Source organism: Pseudorasbora parva, chromosome 15, assembly GCF_024679245.1.
Source record: "Pseudorasbora parva isolate DD20220531a chromosome 15, ASM2467924v1, whole genome shotgun sequence".
NCBI lineage: Eukaryota > Metazoa > Chordata > Actinopteri > Cypriniformes > Gobionidae > Pseudorasbora > Pseudorasbora parva.
Window position 1 is genome coordinate 10,237,384 of NC_090186.1, and position 18,365 is coordinate 10,255,748.

The 18,365-nt window shown below is 37.0% G+C and overlaps 1 protein-coding gene across 1 annotated transcript in view; it reads right to left on the reverse strand.

Moving 5' to 3' along the window:
• Positions 1-9,214, reverse strand: part of pinx1 (PIN2 (TERF1) interacting telomerase inhibitor 1) — a 36,087-nt gene extending 26,873 nt beyond the window's left edge. Inside the window, exons 1-5 of the mRNA XM_067417073.1 lie at positions 9,143-9,214; positions 8,140-8,249; positions 5,475-5,567; positions 5,299-5,380; positions 4,915-5,004 (exon numbers count right to left, since the gene is read on the reverse strand). Coding sequence (XP_067273174.1) covers positions 4,915-5,004; positions 5,299-5,380; positions 5,475-5,567; positions 8,140-8,249; positions 9,143-9,161 — 394 coding nt within the window. The 5' untranslated portion in view covers positions 9,162-9,214. The remainder of the gene's footprint in view (positions 1-4,914; positions 5,005-5,298; positions 5,381-5,474; positions 5,568-8,139; positions 8,250-9,142) is intronic.
• Positions 9,215-18,365: the final 9,151 nt, after the last annotated feature.

Below are 18,365 nucleotides of genomic sequence, written 5' to 3' on the forward strand. Positions count from 1 at the left end.
AATAGATGCCTTATGAGTAAATAAATATATAATAAAAAGCCAATATTCTAGTAATATGCATGGTAATAAGCAACTAGTTAATAGTGAGAATGGGACTCTAAACTGAAGTGTTACCAATATTTTGAATTAAAAAATAAATGCTGAACATTGATAAATCTTTATTGAGCAGCAAGGGCAGCTTTGCATCACAGGAATAAATTACATTCTAAGATATATTCAAATAGAACATTTTAAATTGTAATTTCACAATATTATTGCTTTTACTGCATCTTTGATAAAATAAATGCAGCCTTGGTGAACTAATACTAGTCTTAATCAGTATTAATATTCGTATTTAAGAAAATGACTATTGTGTTATTTACTGTTTAATGGACTAAAAGTAGTATTTACATTAACACTTTTAAACATGAGATATAACTAGTTTACCTCTAAACGCCATTGGTGGGGCGTACCTGTGAAATGTACAAAGGGTGAGGCCTTCTATGGGTTACAGATCAACTAATATCAGCAAAAGGTGATCCAATCAACAAAGCCTTCACGGGGGACATGGGCGGAACCCCCACGTGCTACACGACGAGACAATTGCCATGACAACAAACTACAAAGCCATTAGCAGTTGTAACAACCAGTGGCACGCCTGCAATTTCAAAAGACAGTTAGACACCTCAGTTCCACTTTCAGACACAGCAACATAAATCCCAAACAGACTGTTACGGATCAAATTACTGACATCACGCATTCAGAGAACAGAGTCGTCTCCTGAGAATTCATTTATCAATACAGCAGAATCCCATTGCTATATTTTTACTGTTAAACGGATAGTTCACCAAAAAATGTATTAGGATTTTTATGTCGTTCCAAACCTGTATGCATTTCTGTCTTCTGCAGAACGCAAAAAAAGACATTTGGAGAACTGGAGAACAAAAACAGCTTTGGTTCCCATTGACTTACATTTTATTTGTAAAAAAACAACAAAAAAAAAACTGCACAGTCATACAGGTTTGGAATGTCAAGGGTCAGGATAGGCCTGTCATGATGACAAATTTTGCTGGACGATAAATTGGCCATGAAATTATTGCAATAAACAATAATATTGTCGTTCTGAAAGCAATTTCCTCAAAAATAATGATAATGTGTGCAGGTACACATTTTCAAAGATCAGTAAACTTTAAAATATCCACAATAAATGAACAAAACAACCAAAAACAATAAAAGCAATGGAATCTCCGTCTGTTTAAAAAAACACATTTAAATAAGTACCAAAAACAATAAATAAAATGGATGAAAACTGCAACGGATGATTGTGTTTTAGGCACATATTAGGGGGGGCACGGTTCACAAAACCCACCGTTTAGTTCTTATCATGGTTTTAGGGTCACGGTTTTGTATGGTTTTTGTTGTTGTTTTTTTTCTTTTAATCGTTAACACTCCAGAAATGTACTTCAGCATATGATATATAGCCTTATTATCCACAATAAACAGTATTTAAAAAAAATTGTCATATGTAATCAGGCACAAACTGAACTTGACTTTACCATCTCTGAGGAAAGCTAGGGGAGATTTTGAAACCGTAAGAGAGAAGATATTGATGACATGCTTTTCATTTATTTGGCAAAAAAGTAGAATGTGTATTGCTCTCTACAGGAACTTGTGCCTCTTTAGCACACAGAGGTGAAGTGAAGAATTAACTTGCATTTATCAAACTGCCAACTTCAGTATAGCTTTAAACCTGGTTTATATGTGACGGGTCCACACGAGCGCGAGGGTGCAAACGGCAAAAAGGACGCCAACACGGAGTGCGAGAGACCCCATTTCGCTTGGTGGTGCGCACGTCAAATTTTGTAAGAAGCACGAGTTCCAGTGAATCTGGCAAAGCATGACGTCCCATTACGCCGCACTCAGTGTGCGCGTCGGGTATAAACACCTCCCCGAACAAACGAGGCGTGCGCAGTCACTGAGAGAGACGAGGAAAACAAGCAAGCATGCAAATGGAAATGATCGTGGCCGGAAAAATTAGAGCTCATTTTTTTTATCGTGCGATTCATTGGTTTATTGACTATCGCGACAGGCTCTAGGAAATAATAACAGAATGTTTATTTTTGGGTGGTCCATCTCTTTAACTTCTAAATGGTGATGCTTTTACAATAGGGTGTCAGAGGGTAAAACAACCAATCAGCGCAAAGCTGAGGTATTGGACATGAGGTTAGTGAGGTAGCCCAATTGCCACAGGGGGTCATGTCGTGTGTGTGTGTGAGATGTCCATTCTGTCTCATGAGACATGAGACCCATCCACTGAAAATACAGTCTTCCTTGTAGTTAAACAAAGGCTTTAAACAAAGACAACAACAACATTGTTCTGGATGCGGCGTTATCTGTGAGACTCATCAGGTGCTGATTGAGGCCATTTTAAGAAGTAAGTTCACTAGCCCATGCTCCTCACAGGAAACAGGAAGTCAAGCTTAGGAGCGGTATGCTACGGTGTCCTCTCAGGTGATAACAGACATCAAGTTTTTTCCCAACATTCCTGACATTTTTTATAAACATCCATCATGGAAAATGAGACACAATCTAAAAATACTACCCGTAAAAGTGTCATAGCATCATGAATGTTAAGACCTGAGGCCAAATAAATTTCCCACTCATAGAGACCACCAACAAACACAGGCCACCCTGCTTTCCATGCTGGGAAGGATGCGAGCCATTCAGCAGAGGTCAACTCTATGTGACAAAACATGGGAGATTGTTCAACTGCCTGATCAGACTCAGGTTACTCGTTTGTCTACACGATAGTCCGAAAACATGGAGCTTCAAGAAGTGACTCCCTGTACAAGGGGCGGCACAGGGTGCTGGTTAAGCTGACCGCCAACTCGATCATGCTGATCTACTGCAGCAGTGACCCGTGAGTTTTTACTACATACGCCAAAGCATACAAGGTTCAGCTACTGAACACAGGAAGTGATAGAAGGGGGGCTTTATTTATGAAGGAAAAAAAAATGAAAAAATTGGTTTGCTGCATGGATGTTTTTCAAATTATCACGTCATGTAGGTTATTTAAAAAGAAAAAAAACAACAACCTTTCACCACATGACTTAAAGTGATAGTTCACCCAAAAATTTAAAATGTCATCACTTCATGTTGTTCTAAACCTGTTTGAGTTTCTTTTTTCTGCTGGACACAAATTAAGATATTTTAAAGAATATTGTAACCAGACAGTTGATGCTAGCCATTCAGTTCCATAGTAATTTTTTTTCCTACAATGAAAGTCAATAACTACCATCAACTGCTTGATTACCAACATTGTTTAAAATATATATTTTTGTTCAAAAGACGACAAACTCATACAGGTATAGAAAAACGTGAGGCTGAGTAAGCGAATGAAAAACCCTCCCTCAAATCTCTCCCTTCCTCTCTCATTTCAGTCAATAGGAGGAGAGGATTTTTCAGCCGTGACTATTTACTGCGCAGTCGAATTACTTTAAAAGTGCCATTCCACCATAAATTATAGTTCTCCTTTTTAACCCGTGTAGAAAAGCGGCACATTTTATGTTGTGTCGCCATACTTGGTCGTTCAACTATTGGTGTAACTGTATTTAAATAGGGAAAACGTGGAGGTGTTTAGTCACTTCTAACTTGATCTCTGTTTGGTACCATAGTGAATGAACTGGGCTTAGTGGGCCAAGCTAAATGCTATCACAATGTCACCGCGCGTCAGAGCGATTAAGTGCACGCACTGAGACGAGAGAGGTATGTATCAACTCGGCTTAGTTAAGGGAATAACAGTTTAATATGAAAAAGCGGTGGAGTATCCCTTTAAGATGATAATAGGGATGGTAATATTTTGGTAATAATTCTTGATTTTTAATCAAATTTAAATTTGATATATGCATAGATTTGATTCTAGTGTACTGTTTTGTGTTATGTTTTCTAGCTAGTTTAATAGGTCTTGAAGAAAAAAATCCCACTGAATTAAATGTGAACTTTGAAATATTTTCTTTCTTCCCATTTTAGTCAGCCCAATTTTATAAAAGAAATCCCATTTAAGCTGACTGCAATCATTATACTCATGACTGGCAGCCTTCGGTAATAAAGCAAGGCGGGCAATTTTATTTTAAGTTTGATATTAATAAAAGGAACAAAGAAACAAATTATAAACAAAAGGACAGATGCAATAGGATAAAAAAAATACTTTTTTCAGGTACCAAGTTAATATCAGTCAAAAATTTGATTTTTTTTAAATTAACATGAATTAATTAATGATTAAAACATTAATGATATTCGCTCGCATATAACATATGACTGCATTTAGGTGAATACTTCACACGATATGTATTTTGACATAATTGTGTGTGTATTTGACCATTAAAGGCTCAAGAAGTTGTGAAAGAGAATTGAATTCGGGATCGCATCTGAGCTCCCCAGATTAAGACCTTTTTGTGATTAATAACACTCAATAAAGTCAATAAAGTAAAGTAGTACTGAGAAGTTAAAGGGGAAATTACTTTTTGACATAAGTGAATCGATGCAAATTAGAAGAGAAAAATCGCGATTCATATGAAAAACTACTTTTCTCCCTACCCCTACAAAACAACAAAAAATGTCTTTGATAAAACTGAATTCCCACGGTCTTGAACCCCTGATTATATAAGAAACATTTAAAAATTGTGATTTCTACCCTTGGAAAATCCTATAACATTCCTGTAATAGATTTTATCAGGTACAAACTGTGAGAAACTAAAATATTTTAACGTAAATTATTATTTAAAAAAATTGAACATCACAAAAAACTGGAAAGGTTTTTGAATGTTGTTGTGGACAATTGGCCTTGGAGTTAAAAAGGTTGAGAACCACAGTTCTAGAAAAAGTTCTCAAAATACAGTAAATGTCAGATTTGCAAGACGACACTGAAGGGCTCACCTTTAGTGAATTTCATGTAATGGACCCTTTTCTTTGATGTCTTTGATTTCTCTTCCAAACTAAATCCTTGTTCCTGTGTGGGTGTGGGGTCTGAAAGTACACAGCAAGATTGAAACATAATAAAAATAACCATAAAAAAAATTGCATCTCACACAACGTTTTTAACATCAATTCACACAACAGAACAGTAACCGACATGAAAAAGATAGGCTGTATACAACACTTAAATGACCACAGAACACAGCCCAGGTCATTTCAACATCACAATAGCACCACCTATTGAACATTAAGGAGAATTAAATCATTTCAAAACTACACACAAACAACTCTACTGACTTTTTATACAAGTAGTGTTTTGCCATTTATGTTCAAAAACCAGCTTACTGTCAGTGAGATTCTGTCCATGGCAGTTGTTAAGGTCAGCAAGCAGTTGATTAAAATCATCCTGGTGGGCAATCCAGTTGTCCTAACACAAACCCCAAAAAGAAGATTAACGTGACAAAAAAAAAACAAGCAAAATACAGTATCTCAAAGAGATAGAACTAGCAAAGGTTTCTCACCTCATTGTTTACAGCAGTGCCCAGGCCCATCTTGTTGTTCTTGACTTTAACCTTAATGTTTTCTGTAGACCCCTGTTCAGTCTTGCCGAGACCCTGCCATGCAAAAAAAAACGTGAGCAAACGTGAGCACATGTTAAAAATAATATTCAAACTGTTACATTTACATTTCCACACAAGAAAGCCATGTGCTGCATCCAAATCCAATCAGTGTGTACAGCACTTCCAACCATTACAAAAAAATGTTCTATATAGTATGAAAATGGTGTGAAACTCTATATGAAAACGAAATTGACATACGATATTTGCCATGTTATCATCGTCATGTGACCTAAGCTGTCCATTCTGCCATTCATAAATCATCTCCCGTGGCCTCAGGGAACAGTAAAGTCTCCATTGGATGCGTACTTCAAAATCTCACCGGAAGTAGCAAGTGATCTTTTTTATAATTACTATGAATTGCCATACTACTCGCCTCACATACCGTATTTCACCTACTATATAGTATGGAAGTATGCATATTCAGACGCAGCGATGGAAGTTTTTTGTTTTGTTATTATTACCGTTCACTGACTTTCACAATGAATTTCTACTCATCCAACAAGCACCATTAGTAAAACAAAGTCATTTCAGCTTAGCCTAGAAATCTAGACGCACCCTAGCGGCAGCAAATTTAATTTGCCCGCAAGTGTGGTCTAGCAACTCAATTCCTATCTGAGCTGTATTCCTCAGAATCTGGACGGCCCAATCACATCGTGTATAGAGTCGGCGGGCGGGGCCATAATGACGACGGCCGAGTTGCGTTTGCGTGCTTCTAGTAACACAGAAACTGGCGAACGGTGGCGGTCTTTCGAATCAGCTCTGCCCGCGCCTCCGGAAGACTTGGAGTTAAGCTTTTCTCTGAGAAAAGAACAAAGAGCGGCACTGAAGTCATTCTTAAAAAGGGAAGATGTGTTCGGAGTTTAGCCGACCGGATACAGCGAATGTTTAATCAGTCAGCGAGCTCCCCTTCACCGTCGTTGCTCTGGTTGGTGTAGCGCTATCCTATCGCGTGCAGAGGGAGTTTGAAAGACAACCGTTTATCCCGCCCCTCGGATTGAGCCCTGTCTGTGGTGAGTTTCCAGACCAAACATCTTGATGTGGGTCTGGCTTGTCAGGCTAATTTCAGCTCATATCTCATTCGAAAATGTTAAATGAGAGTCCGGCTGGGAAAAAAAAGTGCTTTGAAATAAATATAGGAGAAATAAACCACAAGCGATGATAATAAGTTTAGATGCTAAAAAAGCCTTTGATTCAGTGAGCTAACCTAACAAGTTATTACACAAATGTGGGCATCACAAAATTATAATTAGACATATGCAAGCACTTTATGATACACTAATTCGAGTTATTAGTATGAAAGGAGTGGAATACAAAATGCCCTGCCACGTCAATGATATAATGATTTATCTTGGATACCCAACCAAGTCCTTCTATACCTATTTCAACGTTAACCTGTAGAAATAACCGGAACACAATGCAGAGAATGGGACAAAATGCATTCACGATGCAATTGGCAAGGGAAAAGTCCAGAGTATGCTTTAAAATGCTTCAGCTGCCAAAGGAGCAGCGTAAATTAGGGCAGTGGAAAACTGGTGTGACCCACATTATCATGCTCACTGCAAGGATATGGAAAGTTGTAATACAAAGAATATCCCTGTACAATCAGTATTTACAGAGAGCAAATTATGACAATATATAGAGTAGTTAGAATACCCATGGCCAAATCATATCCTAAATGCTTGGACAATGACGATACACAATTTTCACATATTCAAGAATATTTTTTAGAAGAGACGTACCTCTAAAAAGCAAATTACTTTTGGTTGTGTATGTCCAGATATGGTACCAGTAGATAAATACCTGATGGGTGTGCTTTTGGCAGCCAATAATAAGGCAATTACACGTGAAAGAATTAAGGTGAAAGAATTGAACAAATCTGGAGTACAATTGACATTTAAAACACATTAGGCAATTATTCTTGTCGTAATACCGTAAAGACAATTTATGATTGCATCGAGCACTGTGTGTTAATTGAACATCGATACAAAGTCCATCTCACTAAAGTGGCTGTACAATAATTTTACGAAGTGACAAGCATAGTTTTTGTGCGCAAAAAAATCAAAATAATGACTATTGTCTTCCGTGTAGGTTTCGGAGGTAAACTCACGCATGCGTCTAGTTCACATCAATAACTTGGTGGATAAAGCCGTTATTTTGAATTTTGTGAGCACAATAACTAATTTTGTCACACTGTAAAATGATTGTACAGCCACTGTAGTGAGATGGACTTTGCATCGATGTGTTTAGTGCCTTTTATGGGTCTTGTGAGTGGGAATGTACTGAATGCCACTGGAGGCCTTTCTGAAGCCTCTCTCAACCATCAGCTTTCAACAAAAATATCTTGATTTGTGTTCCGAAGATAAACAAAGCTCTTACGGGTGTCCAACGACATGAGGGTGAGAACCCTGGGTGAACTAACCCTTTAAGACATAGAGAATGTGCCAGCTGTCAAGATTTGTCAATTGGCCGAAACCCTCTCCAGCGTTCTTACACCTTTCGATTTTCAATTTAATATTCACTACAGACATTTAGCTTATGATTAATGTGTTACTTCATCACATTTTACCTTTCCTTTGGCCCAGCCCATACGTTCCAGCATCTTCTGTCCAAATTTTGACTCATCGTTGCTCCACGCGCTGTTTCTGGGGTCTACAGACCACTTCTGTTTACGACGTGCTAATAAAAATATGGAAATTATGAGAAACATAAGTTTACAAATATCAAATGACTAAGATAACAGATTTCATTTTGTTATGTTTCTACCGGAATATATATATATATATATATATATATATATATATATATATATATATATATATATATATATATATATACATAAAATTATTGTCACAAGGCAATTGTGTCAAACAGTTACAGTAAAAAGTACAGTATAAACGGAATTGTTTGACACATTTTTCAGTTTTGGGGTTTGAAACCTTTCTAAACAGCGGTCGCAAACTGTTTTAGTGCATTACCGCCACCCTCGGGTTATGAATGATGTTTGAATCTCTAATGGCTTACATGCCATGTCATTATATGAAGAAGAAGAAGAAGAAGAAGAAGAAGAAGAAGAAGAAGAAGAAGAAGAAGAAGAAGAAGAAAATTCTTTTATCCAGTTTGCTAGCTCTCAGAAACTCAAATAAATGTTTAAATATGTTATGGCCTGACTATTTATTTAATATTTATTTTAGACTCAAAGTCTCTCCAATGTCCAGTTTTGGTCTTGCCTACTGCTCTCTCTATCATTTATATTACACATCATAACAACATGCTCTGCTGACTCAGGCACATTACAGTTATTACATAAACCAGTATCATGCTTGCCAAGTAGATGCAGAGTTGTGTTTAGTCCAGTTTGACAACTCGTGATTCGCCCTGATATTAAAGAGCCAATATGGCTAGCTTGCTAGCAAACATGCTAAACAACGTGGAGGAATGCAAGAATGACTTTAATGTACGATATTAATCCAAACCAAATGCACATCACTAATTCAATTTTACAAAAACTGCCAACTAATATTTTCAAACAAATAAAAATATCCTATATTCATTCCATATTGTACACTCACGTTCGGCAAGCATGGACATCTTGGGGTCCTTGAACACATGGAGGAACAGGAGGCAGGTTGTCCTATTTGTGCCTGATTTAAAAAAAAAAATGCCGTTCATATCTGTCGTCTCAAGCATTACAATATTTATTATATGATATATAATTATTTAAAACCACAAAAAACTATATCATAAACACCAATTTAGATTATTTACACCATTAACAAATTACGTCATCGTATATTAACACTTTTGTAACAGTAGGTGGCGCAAGTGTGTTAACAGCGCAGAACCATTTTTAGAATTGTTTTGTTTTATTTGTATTAAATTAATAAATATTAACAGCTTAATGTACTTATTTTAGCTTTTACAATTTTCGTTTAGTTTCTATAATGATTTTAATGACTCTGGTTTCCATGGTAGGCTAGCTACATCACTGTAAGGCCTGGCCAAAAATGATATGCTGCTTTTAAAGTAATTAAAATAACAATAATATAAATGAAAAGATTAAGTAAATACCTATAAATGAAATTCCCCATATCAGTATGTCTACGCCTATATGTCCTCTGTAGCCTAAATGTGGTCTATATCAACAAAATTTCCTGAGGAAATTGTTTTTACCAAGCATTTCCACAATGACTGTTACTCTTTCCAGTCTCTAAGCATTGGGCTGAGGATTAAGTGATTACCGTAACAACCAATGCAGGTATATCAGATATTGACAACAACACTTTTTGAACAAACAGATCAAATTTCATCACTTACAAAATTACACAGTGAACTGTAACTCCAAAAGATCAGATTTGAAAGCCCAATCAAATTGATGTGCAATGTTAGCAAAGTAACTTGTAATGTTCTTCATATCTTAAAAGTTTATTTTTAAGTTAAAAGTTTTTTTTTAAACTGTACTTGCAGGTAGTAATATTATTTACATAAAGAGCATAAAAAGATTCAACAAGTACAGGACTTGGGTTCTTGGCTCAATTTTAAAAAAATCCTTGGCAAAAGGTACTCAGAATGAGTTGCTTTATAACTGTTTAATACATAACATTTAGGCTAATTAGAAAAAAATAAAAAAAATAAGAAGTTAATTCATTAAAACTTCCTGGGATCCGGAATGTCTTTGTTTTTCTCCCCTCTGGTGCTAAAAAGTTTCACAAGGGTAGTGACATTGACTTGTAGCTCCATTTGTTCCATTAGCTTTCCAATTGCTGTTTCTTATGCAAGACTCCAATTATTTGTTCTTTACATATCTTTTTATACATTTGACTAAATTGCAGAAATAAATATATAATAATCAGCCATAAATATCATAATGTCATGAGCCTGTAATTACCTCAAATGTGCTCTCTGATTATTGGGTTTATTTCAGTTTTAGACACAAGCTAACTATAGTATACAATAATTACCAGAGAATCCTTTTGTCTGTTTTCAGACAGAAAAAGTCTTAGACAAGAATGACTGCAGATGGGCGTTGTTTCTGAAAATGAGCTGAATAAATAAACTACAGGATGATTTATGTAAGCAATACAAGAGGCTGCTGTATCATTAATAAGTCACAACATGACTTCCCTGTTGAATAAAACTCTTTAGGTATGTTTTGAAGCATGGCAGCTGGTTTAAACTGGTTTATGCTGCTCCTTAGTTGGTCATGATGAACTAGTTTAAGCTGCATGAGCTCGTTTAAACTGCTCAAGTGCTGCTGGTATAATAAGTTGGTCCTACTTACAACAAAATAAAATTGTTGGGAAATATTCCCTTCAATCTCAAAGTTGTTGTACTCTTTCTGTTCCGTTTGTTAGAACTGAACTTTAGGGAAAAGGGCTTTTGCATATGCAGGAATCTACTCCAGATGACATTGACATTACAAACTCCGGTGGAACACTTTAAATGTATTATTCGGTCACTTGAAGAAGACTCTATGATGTGCAATTGTTTTTAAGTGTTTTAAAAATTGTCTTGTTCGGTCTTGTAAGTTTATGTTTGTAATTGCTGCCCATTCTTGGCCAGGACTCTCCTGTGAAAGAGATTTTTAATCTCAGTGAGATTAATCTGGTTAAATAAAGGTCAAACGAAATAAGCAGCTCGGGACCAGTTTAAACCAGTTCATCATGACTAACAGCATAAACCAGCTGCCATACTTCAAAAAATACCAGCATATGGTGTTTTTTTCAACAGCGTTATGTAACTTACAGCACTAGCCTCGACTACCTTATCGCTTTTGTAAAACGGTTACTACACAATACAAATTTTAAAGCCAAAAAATATGTGTCAATGCAACTTTCATGAAGTAAAACCTCTAAAAGCCTTCCTTACGCTGGAAAAAAATAGTCCCTCACCGTGAACAGCAACGGTTGTGACATTATTACGCCATTAGATTGCGGAAAAGACTGTCTTAATGAGCGAGTCACTAATAGAAGAAGACTTTTATATTGAAAGGACTGAAGCTTGTTGTGAACACGGAGCAAGACAAAACTGTCGCTTTGACTACTGTGTCAATGTCAGGGCACAGGAAAACTCATTAACTGTTTAAAAGACAAGATATCGCAGCAGACAAACAGATTTTTACTATGACCATGACTGACCTGAAGGAAAATGCTATATTTAAATGCAGGTAATACAGTAAACTTCAATGAATATTATCAATGAGAACAAACATATGTTGGCTATTGAGCAATCAAGCACTGGAACAAGCCTTTTTATAATAACTTTAATATAATGAAAGGTTTAAAGATAGTATATAAGTAATAAAAGGAAAATAAAGCTCAAACTCTTTAGGTGGGTTTTTGAAAAACATTCTTACAAGGCTGAAATGTCATGATCCATTTTGGACAACACAAAGTAATTTCACTGCAATGCCATTATGGAAGTGAAGGCTAATCTTTATCTTGAGGTTGAAGAGTTCATCTGCTGTCTGTGGTGATATACAGTGAAAGAAGAGTCTGGGTGATTAATGTTACCTGCTGCTGATGTCTTATTGAATTCCCATCTCGACGGTCATTGATCCTGAATGCTGTACTCTGCACAACCGCGGAGGTGAAAATGGCACAGATTGAATTGTCATTAGTCATCACTCAGAATTGTGGCAAAAAGGGTTGCACTGGAGCAAAATTGCAATATTTATTTAAAAAATACTATATGCACACACAAAAAATACTAAATACACTTTGGTGCCCCATTGATTTTTTAAAGGAACTGTATGTAAGAAATGTATTTCAATCAATCCTAAAATGGCACTGATATGTCATAGACATTAAGAAATCATGTTCATTTTAAATACTTATATCACTGACAACAGTAGTCCGGCCAGGATATTGTCATTTAAAAGTTGTTGTTGCAGCCCTCAACTGATGTTGATCTTGACATGTTGTGTTTTGGCCTGAAGCTCCACCCTCCACCTATCTACCAATCACGAAGTCAGTAGTGTTTCGGCATCTGGGTTGCCAGATCTGCTCTAGTAACCACAGCTGCAGCTACAAACCCTCCTGCTGATCCTGCAGAGTATCTGACAACCTCGAGTCAGGGGGAGGGGAAAGGGGATAGTGATTGCAGTAACAGTTTTGGCCACAATCTTACATACACTTCCTTTACAATGCATTAAAGGCACAATTTTTGTATTAAAATGTCCAAAAACCACTAGAACGATGTTTTTGTTGACTTGTTACATTATCCCAAATGTTTCCAAGAATGTTTCAATCCAGAGAAATAAAAAAATGTAACCAGGACACGGATCATGTCTCTGCGTCGCCTTTCAATGACATCATAGCCTACCGTTTTTATTTAGTAGAAACCATTCATCCATCTGAAATATGTAGTTTGTGTATTCTGTGTTCATGGAGCGTTTGTGTTTTGAGCAAAACAATCACAGAATACACACAAGACATAATTACTTTTGGTGTGATTTTTTATTTTATTTGTATAATTTATCACGTTTATTATTATTTAATGTATAAATTATATTAATATATTAACATTTATTTTCAGTCTCCCCCCGCCCGTGTTGATTAAAGCAGATCGGCTGCAAGTTATTGAAAGAAAAACTGCACATTATCTCTATTTAAGTTAGATCTTTGAGAAGGTTTACCAACAATACCTATCTGAGAAAAGTATCTTGAAAAGACCAGTATAACATGTTTTTTTCATTCAAAAGTCATCATCACAGCAATATGGAAGTCCTTATATAGTTGTTGTGGGTGCTTGCTATGTGTTTCCATAGCAACAGGTTACCAAGTAGCAGCTGCACACATAATTTTTTTTTTTTTTTTTTGGACACTCCGCTCTTTAAGGAACTAGCCAGGAATGTTTATATATGCCGATCTCTACTCAACACTGACAGATTGCCAGCTCTGATATTCAAGACTGCTTCCTCTCACATTGGACACATGTAGGCTACATAAGGAGGTGTGTCGACACAATCAGTGGTTACACAACAGGACGCATGTTAACAGGGGTTTTCAACCTGTAGAGGGGCACTCCTGTAGCAAACCAAAATGCATTTTTAGCATTTCCAAAAAAGGTTGAAAACCACTGCGTTAACAGGAAGTACAGAAGAAAATCTGACTGTGATCTGCCTCCGCCAGACATTTGAATTTATTGCTCAGTTCTGGGAAACACAACGAGGGTTTCTTGAATTAGGTGTGTGCATAAATACCTGAGGAGAACGAGTGGGAGGGGGTCATATGGTGCCATGTGTATTATGTAATGCATGATATTTAGATTATGGTAAACAGTGCTGTCATCTAAAAGGAACAGATGGATGTTCACAGTGATAATAGGCTTTGAGAGTCGGAAGGTTTTCCATGTACAAACCCAACGTCAAAGAAACTGCCTGTAGAAAAGTCTTGCATTTTGCGTAATAACATTGTTTTGGTTGTGTTCGGCTTTGCGTGAATGTGCAGAGAATATGATCCTCACCTATTGAGTAATAAAACCTTTAGAACATTTTAAATCCCTCAATTGTCGCCATTTCCTAAAAGCCAAGCCGATGTTGATTCTAGTTTTATTATGAGCTCTTTGTAATGAGCGTTTCTTTTTTGTGTGCCAGCACTCTCCTTTGTTCTGAGTTGGTAAACCTTTATTACTCGTTGTGACAAGACAACTAACCTCAGAAATTCCCACAATACACAAGTCAAAGTATAGCCGGAGCATCTTTAATTTTTTTATTAAATTTCCCAATATTTAAAAAAAATAATAATTTATCAAACATCTTAGAATTACTCACAAGAACACTGCTAAGAATTGACTTTGACTAAAATTCTTGGCTCAAAGCTGCGCTTAAAAGGTTACTTCACCGCTTTAAAGGGATCCCATGGTGTTGAGACTTGTATGGCTTAATATAACATAAATGATGTCTCTTACTGAATTATGTGGTAGAAAACCCATGAAAGATCTACGTTATTTAAAAAATCGATTTTATATTTGGACCATGGGCGGCGCCATTTTGTTTGCGTTCTAGGTTGATGACGTAGAGTGGTTGAACTCCTCAATCAGCTGGCGTTACCCGTTGCTATTTTTACCACAACGCAACTCGAAAATTGTTTCAGAGTTAAACAAAACAAATGAATTGCTTTGTAATTGTACTTAAAACACACTCAAACATACATGTGCACACAAACTCACCTACACAAGTCACAAACAGATCGGCGGGCGCGCACACACACACCTGACTGCTCTGTCTCAATCACATGCATCATCACCAAAACATCCTGCCTCTCTTCCTCACGTTACTTTATCCCATCGTCCTACCTAGATATTTCCCTCTGCTGGTCACATTAGGCATTATAGTTAATCTACTATCAACAGTCTATCTAGGGAACAGGATGTGTTGAACAGGATATCAACACAGGGAATAGATTGAGGGTTATGTATGCGCGCGCAGTGCGTGCGTGTGTGTGTGTGTTCGCGCCGATCTGTTGGGGTGTGTGTGTGTGTGTGTGTGTGTTCGCGCCGATCTGTTGGGGTGTGTGAGTCTGTGTGAGAGAGAGAGTTTGTGTGCACATGTATGTTTGAGTGCGTGAAGTCGGACAGCTGTTTGTAAATCGGCTTTACTCGTTATTGCGGTGAACGTGAGACTGAATGACTGCACTCGAACATGTCCACTATGATGTCGGACAACACTACAAATGTCCGTCCCTTCAAATAATGCCCTATTTAAGGGTATAGGGTCGATTTCAGATTCAGCCCCTGTCGTGGAGACTGAGCAGCCCAACATCTCGATTGAGACAGAGCCTGTCGTGTGCGCGCCCGCCGATCTGTTTGTGACTTGTGTAGGTGAGTTTGTGTGCACATGTATGTTTGAGTGTGTTTTAAGTATAATTACAAAGGAATTCATTGGTTTTGTTTAACTGAAACAATTTTCGAGTTGCGTTGTGGTAAAAATAGCTACGGGTAATGCCAGCTGATTGAGGAGTTCAACCACTCTACGTCATCAACCTAGAACGCAAACAAAATGGCGCCGCCCATGGTCCAAATATAAAATCGATTTTTAAAATAACGTAGATCTTTCATGGGTTTTCTACTACATAATTCAGTAAGAGACATCATTTATGTTATATTAAGCCATACAAGTCTCAACACCAGGGGATCCCTTTAAAAAAAAGGGAAGATGAGGGAAGATGTTTCGGCCGGGACTTTTTACTGCGCCGAGCCGAAGTACTCTCAGAAGTGCTATTCCGCCATACATTATAGTTCTCCTTTTTAATCCGATTCGAAACGCGCCACGTTTTATTTTGTCACCATACTTGATCGTTCAACTACTCGTGTAACTGTATTTAAATAGGGGAAACGTGGAGGTGTTTGGTACTTCTAACTTGATCTCTGTTTGGTTCCATAGTGAATGAACTGGGCTTAGTGGGCTAAGCTAAATGCTATCAGATCGTCACTGCGTGTCAGAGAGATTAAGTGCACGCACTGAGACGAGAGAGGTATGTATCAACTCGTTTAAGTTAAGGGAATAACATAGTTTAATATGAAAAGGCAGTGAAGTATCCCTTTAAAAGTTAGTTATCAAGCGTCCCAATCATACTTTAAGTAAAGTGTAGTGCTGCGTCCCAATTCGCCTACTTATACTATGTCCTAAAAGTATGTACTCTTTTTGTGAAGAAAAAGTATATACTTTTGAGTGTGTAGCAGAAAAGTATGCAAGCTTCGGGACATACTACTTCGCCATCTTTAACGGACTCTGTCGCTTAGTTACGTGCATCCCGTCACCGTTTATCTGCCCTGTCAATCATCGTCAGATTCGTCACAGTTCAAATCCTCCACATTCAGTTTAATCTCCTACCGTATCGGAGAGAAATGTAGCCGCTCGTTGATCTGCCATTTGTGGGTCTTTAATGCAGAGACTCTCCTCATGTATTTACAATTTAAATATAATGATGCATTTAAAAGTTAATGACCAAACGTGTCATTTCAAAAGTTCTCAATGCTGCCGCGGGTGAAATATAATGTGACAACACTGAATAAATATATTTTTGTCAGGTTAAATATTGATAGTTGGTCACTCAAACCCCTTTATCTAAACTTCTCTACTTAACCGTCGAACTCGCACATCCGTCATGTTTGTAGTTTTTTAACGCTTTTTATCCGCGTTTGTAGTTCTAATCGAATCCTCGTCCAACTCGCAATGGGTTGTGGGCAATATCAGCCGTTAGAGTGCCCATCGATCCATACTGTGAATTCGGACCGGAAATAGTAAACCATCCGGGAATCTTTGGAATACTCTTTTCAACATACTACGATTTGGGACATACTAATTCTATTTTCGAATACTATTTAGGATGGATAGTATGCGAATTGGGACGCAGGGTAGGACTAAATCTTAAATGCTAGCCTTAGAGTTGATTTACGACACTTTGCTGTGCCACAAACGGGATTTTGGATGGCATGAACCAATCACTGAATAGATGTCCTTATTTAAGAATTTTCTCAGATAAATTCACACTGAATGGTGAAATTCCTAAGAGGAGTTTACATCCAATACACATTTGACAATAAAGAGTTTTCAAGAGAATACATTATAATATACACATTTTAAATGAAAGATAAACATGTTTTCATCCATTTAATTAATTTTTTTAAACTGGTGTGCTGTTAACTGACCTGCTTATATATAGCCTAGATTTTTTTTTATACATAATCAGCCACCATGGATTCCAAAAGAAAACCGAAATGGCAGGAGGAAGAAGCGATCGCTATTTCTTGCTGATTTACTTGAACAGTGTTTTTATTTTATTTTTTATTTTTATAAAACCCAACATTAACCAGCGCTGAAAAAGATGATGGCTGCTCTGTCCAAACGATACTGTTTGATGAACTGCTTGTCGTCAAACATTTCGAACACATTCTCCCTCTATTGAAAGATTTGCGCACATCTCTGTCTCCTCAGCGCCATCACAAGCCCCTACTGGCAACTCCTAACCACTTGAGAGACCTCTCGAGCTGTCTTAAATAACTGGGAGAGTATAGTGATTCTTAGCTTTAAGAAATTTGATAACTTGCTTTTAAGTTTGAAAGTAGGTGTAAATTTCATGAATTCTCAGCACTTAAGACTAAAATAGCACTTTGAGAAGCTTGATAAATACGGGCCCTGAGGTGTAACTGTGAGACACGATTACCACCTTATATTTTTCTAATAATTCATGACCCGTCACCAATTATTCCTCTTGTAATACGGTTATTACACCTTAAAACATTGCTCAGATGATTTATTTCAAGACATTTGTCAGGTTTTGTCCTTAAAAAACTCTTGTATGCAGGACTCATTTCTTAAGCATCTAGACCCATCCTCTGTTGCTAATGCTAGTAATGTAGACTTGAGCTAATGATAGCAGACTAATGTGGTTAATAAAGGTGCACATTTTTGGATTAAACTATCCAAAAACCACTAGAGCAGTTATATTTTGTTGACTTGTATTCTTTTATTATCCCAAATGTTTCCAAGAATGTTTAAATCCAGAGAAATAAGCGAATTTAACCAGGACACGGACCGTGTCAATGCGTCGCCTATCAATGACATCATACCAGGGTTACCCTCTTTTCAGGTTTTATTTTGTAAAAACCATGGGAACACGCTTTAAGACGCTTTATTTTGTGTTTTATTGGACAGGTGAGCAACTGTAAGGATACATTGATCAGCAGAAAACGAATTATCATATAGCACAGTTAGTCTTATTGTTTGATTTACTGCGAGTACCATGCATGATTTTGCCGATCCTATAAGATCATTACAAATGTGGGACATGC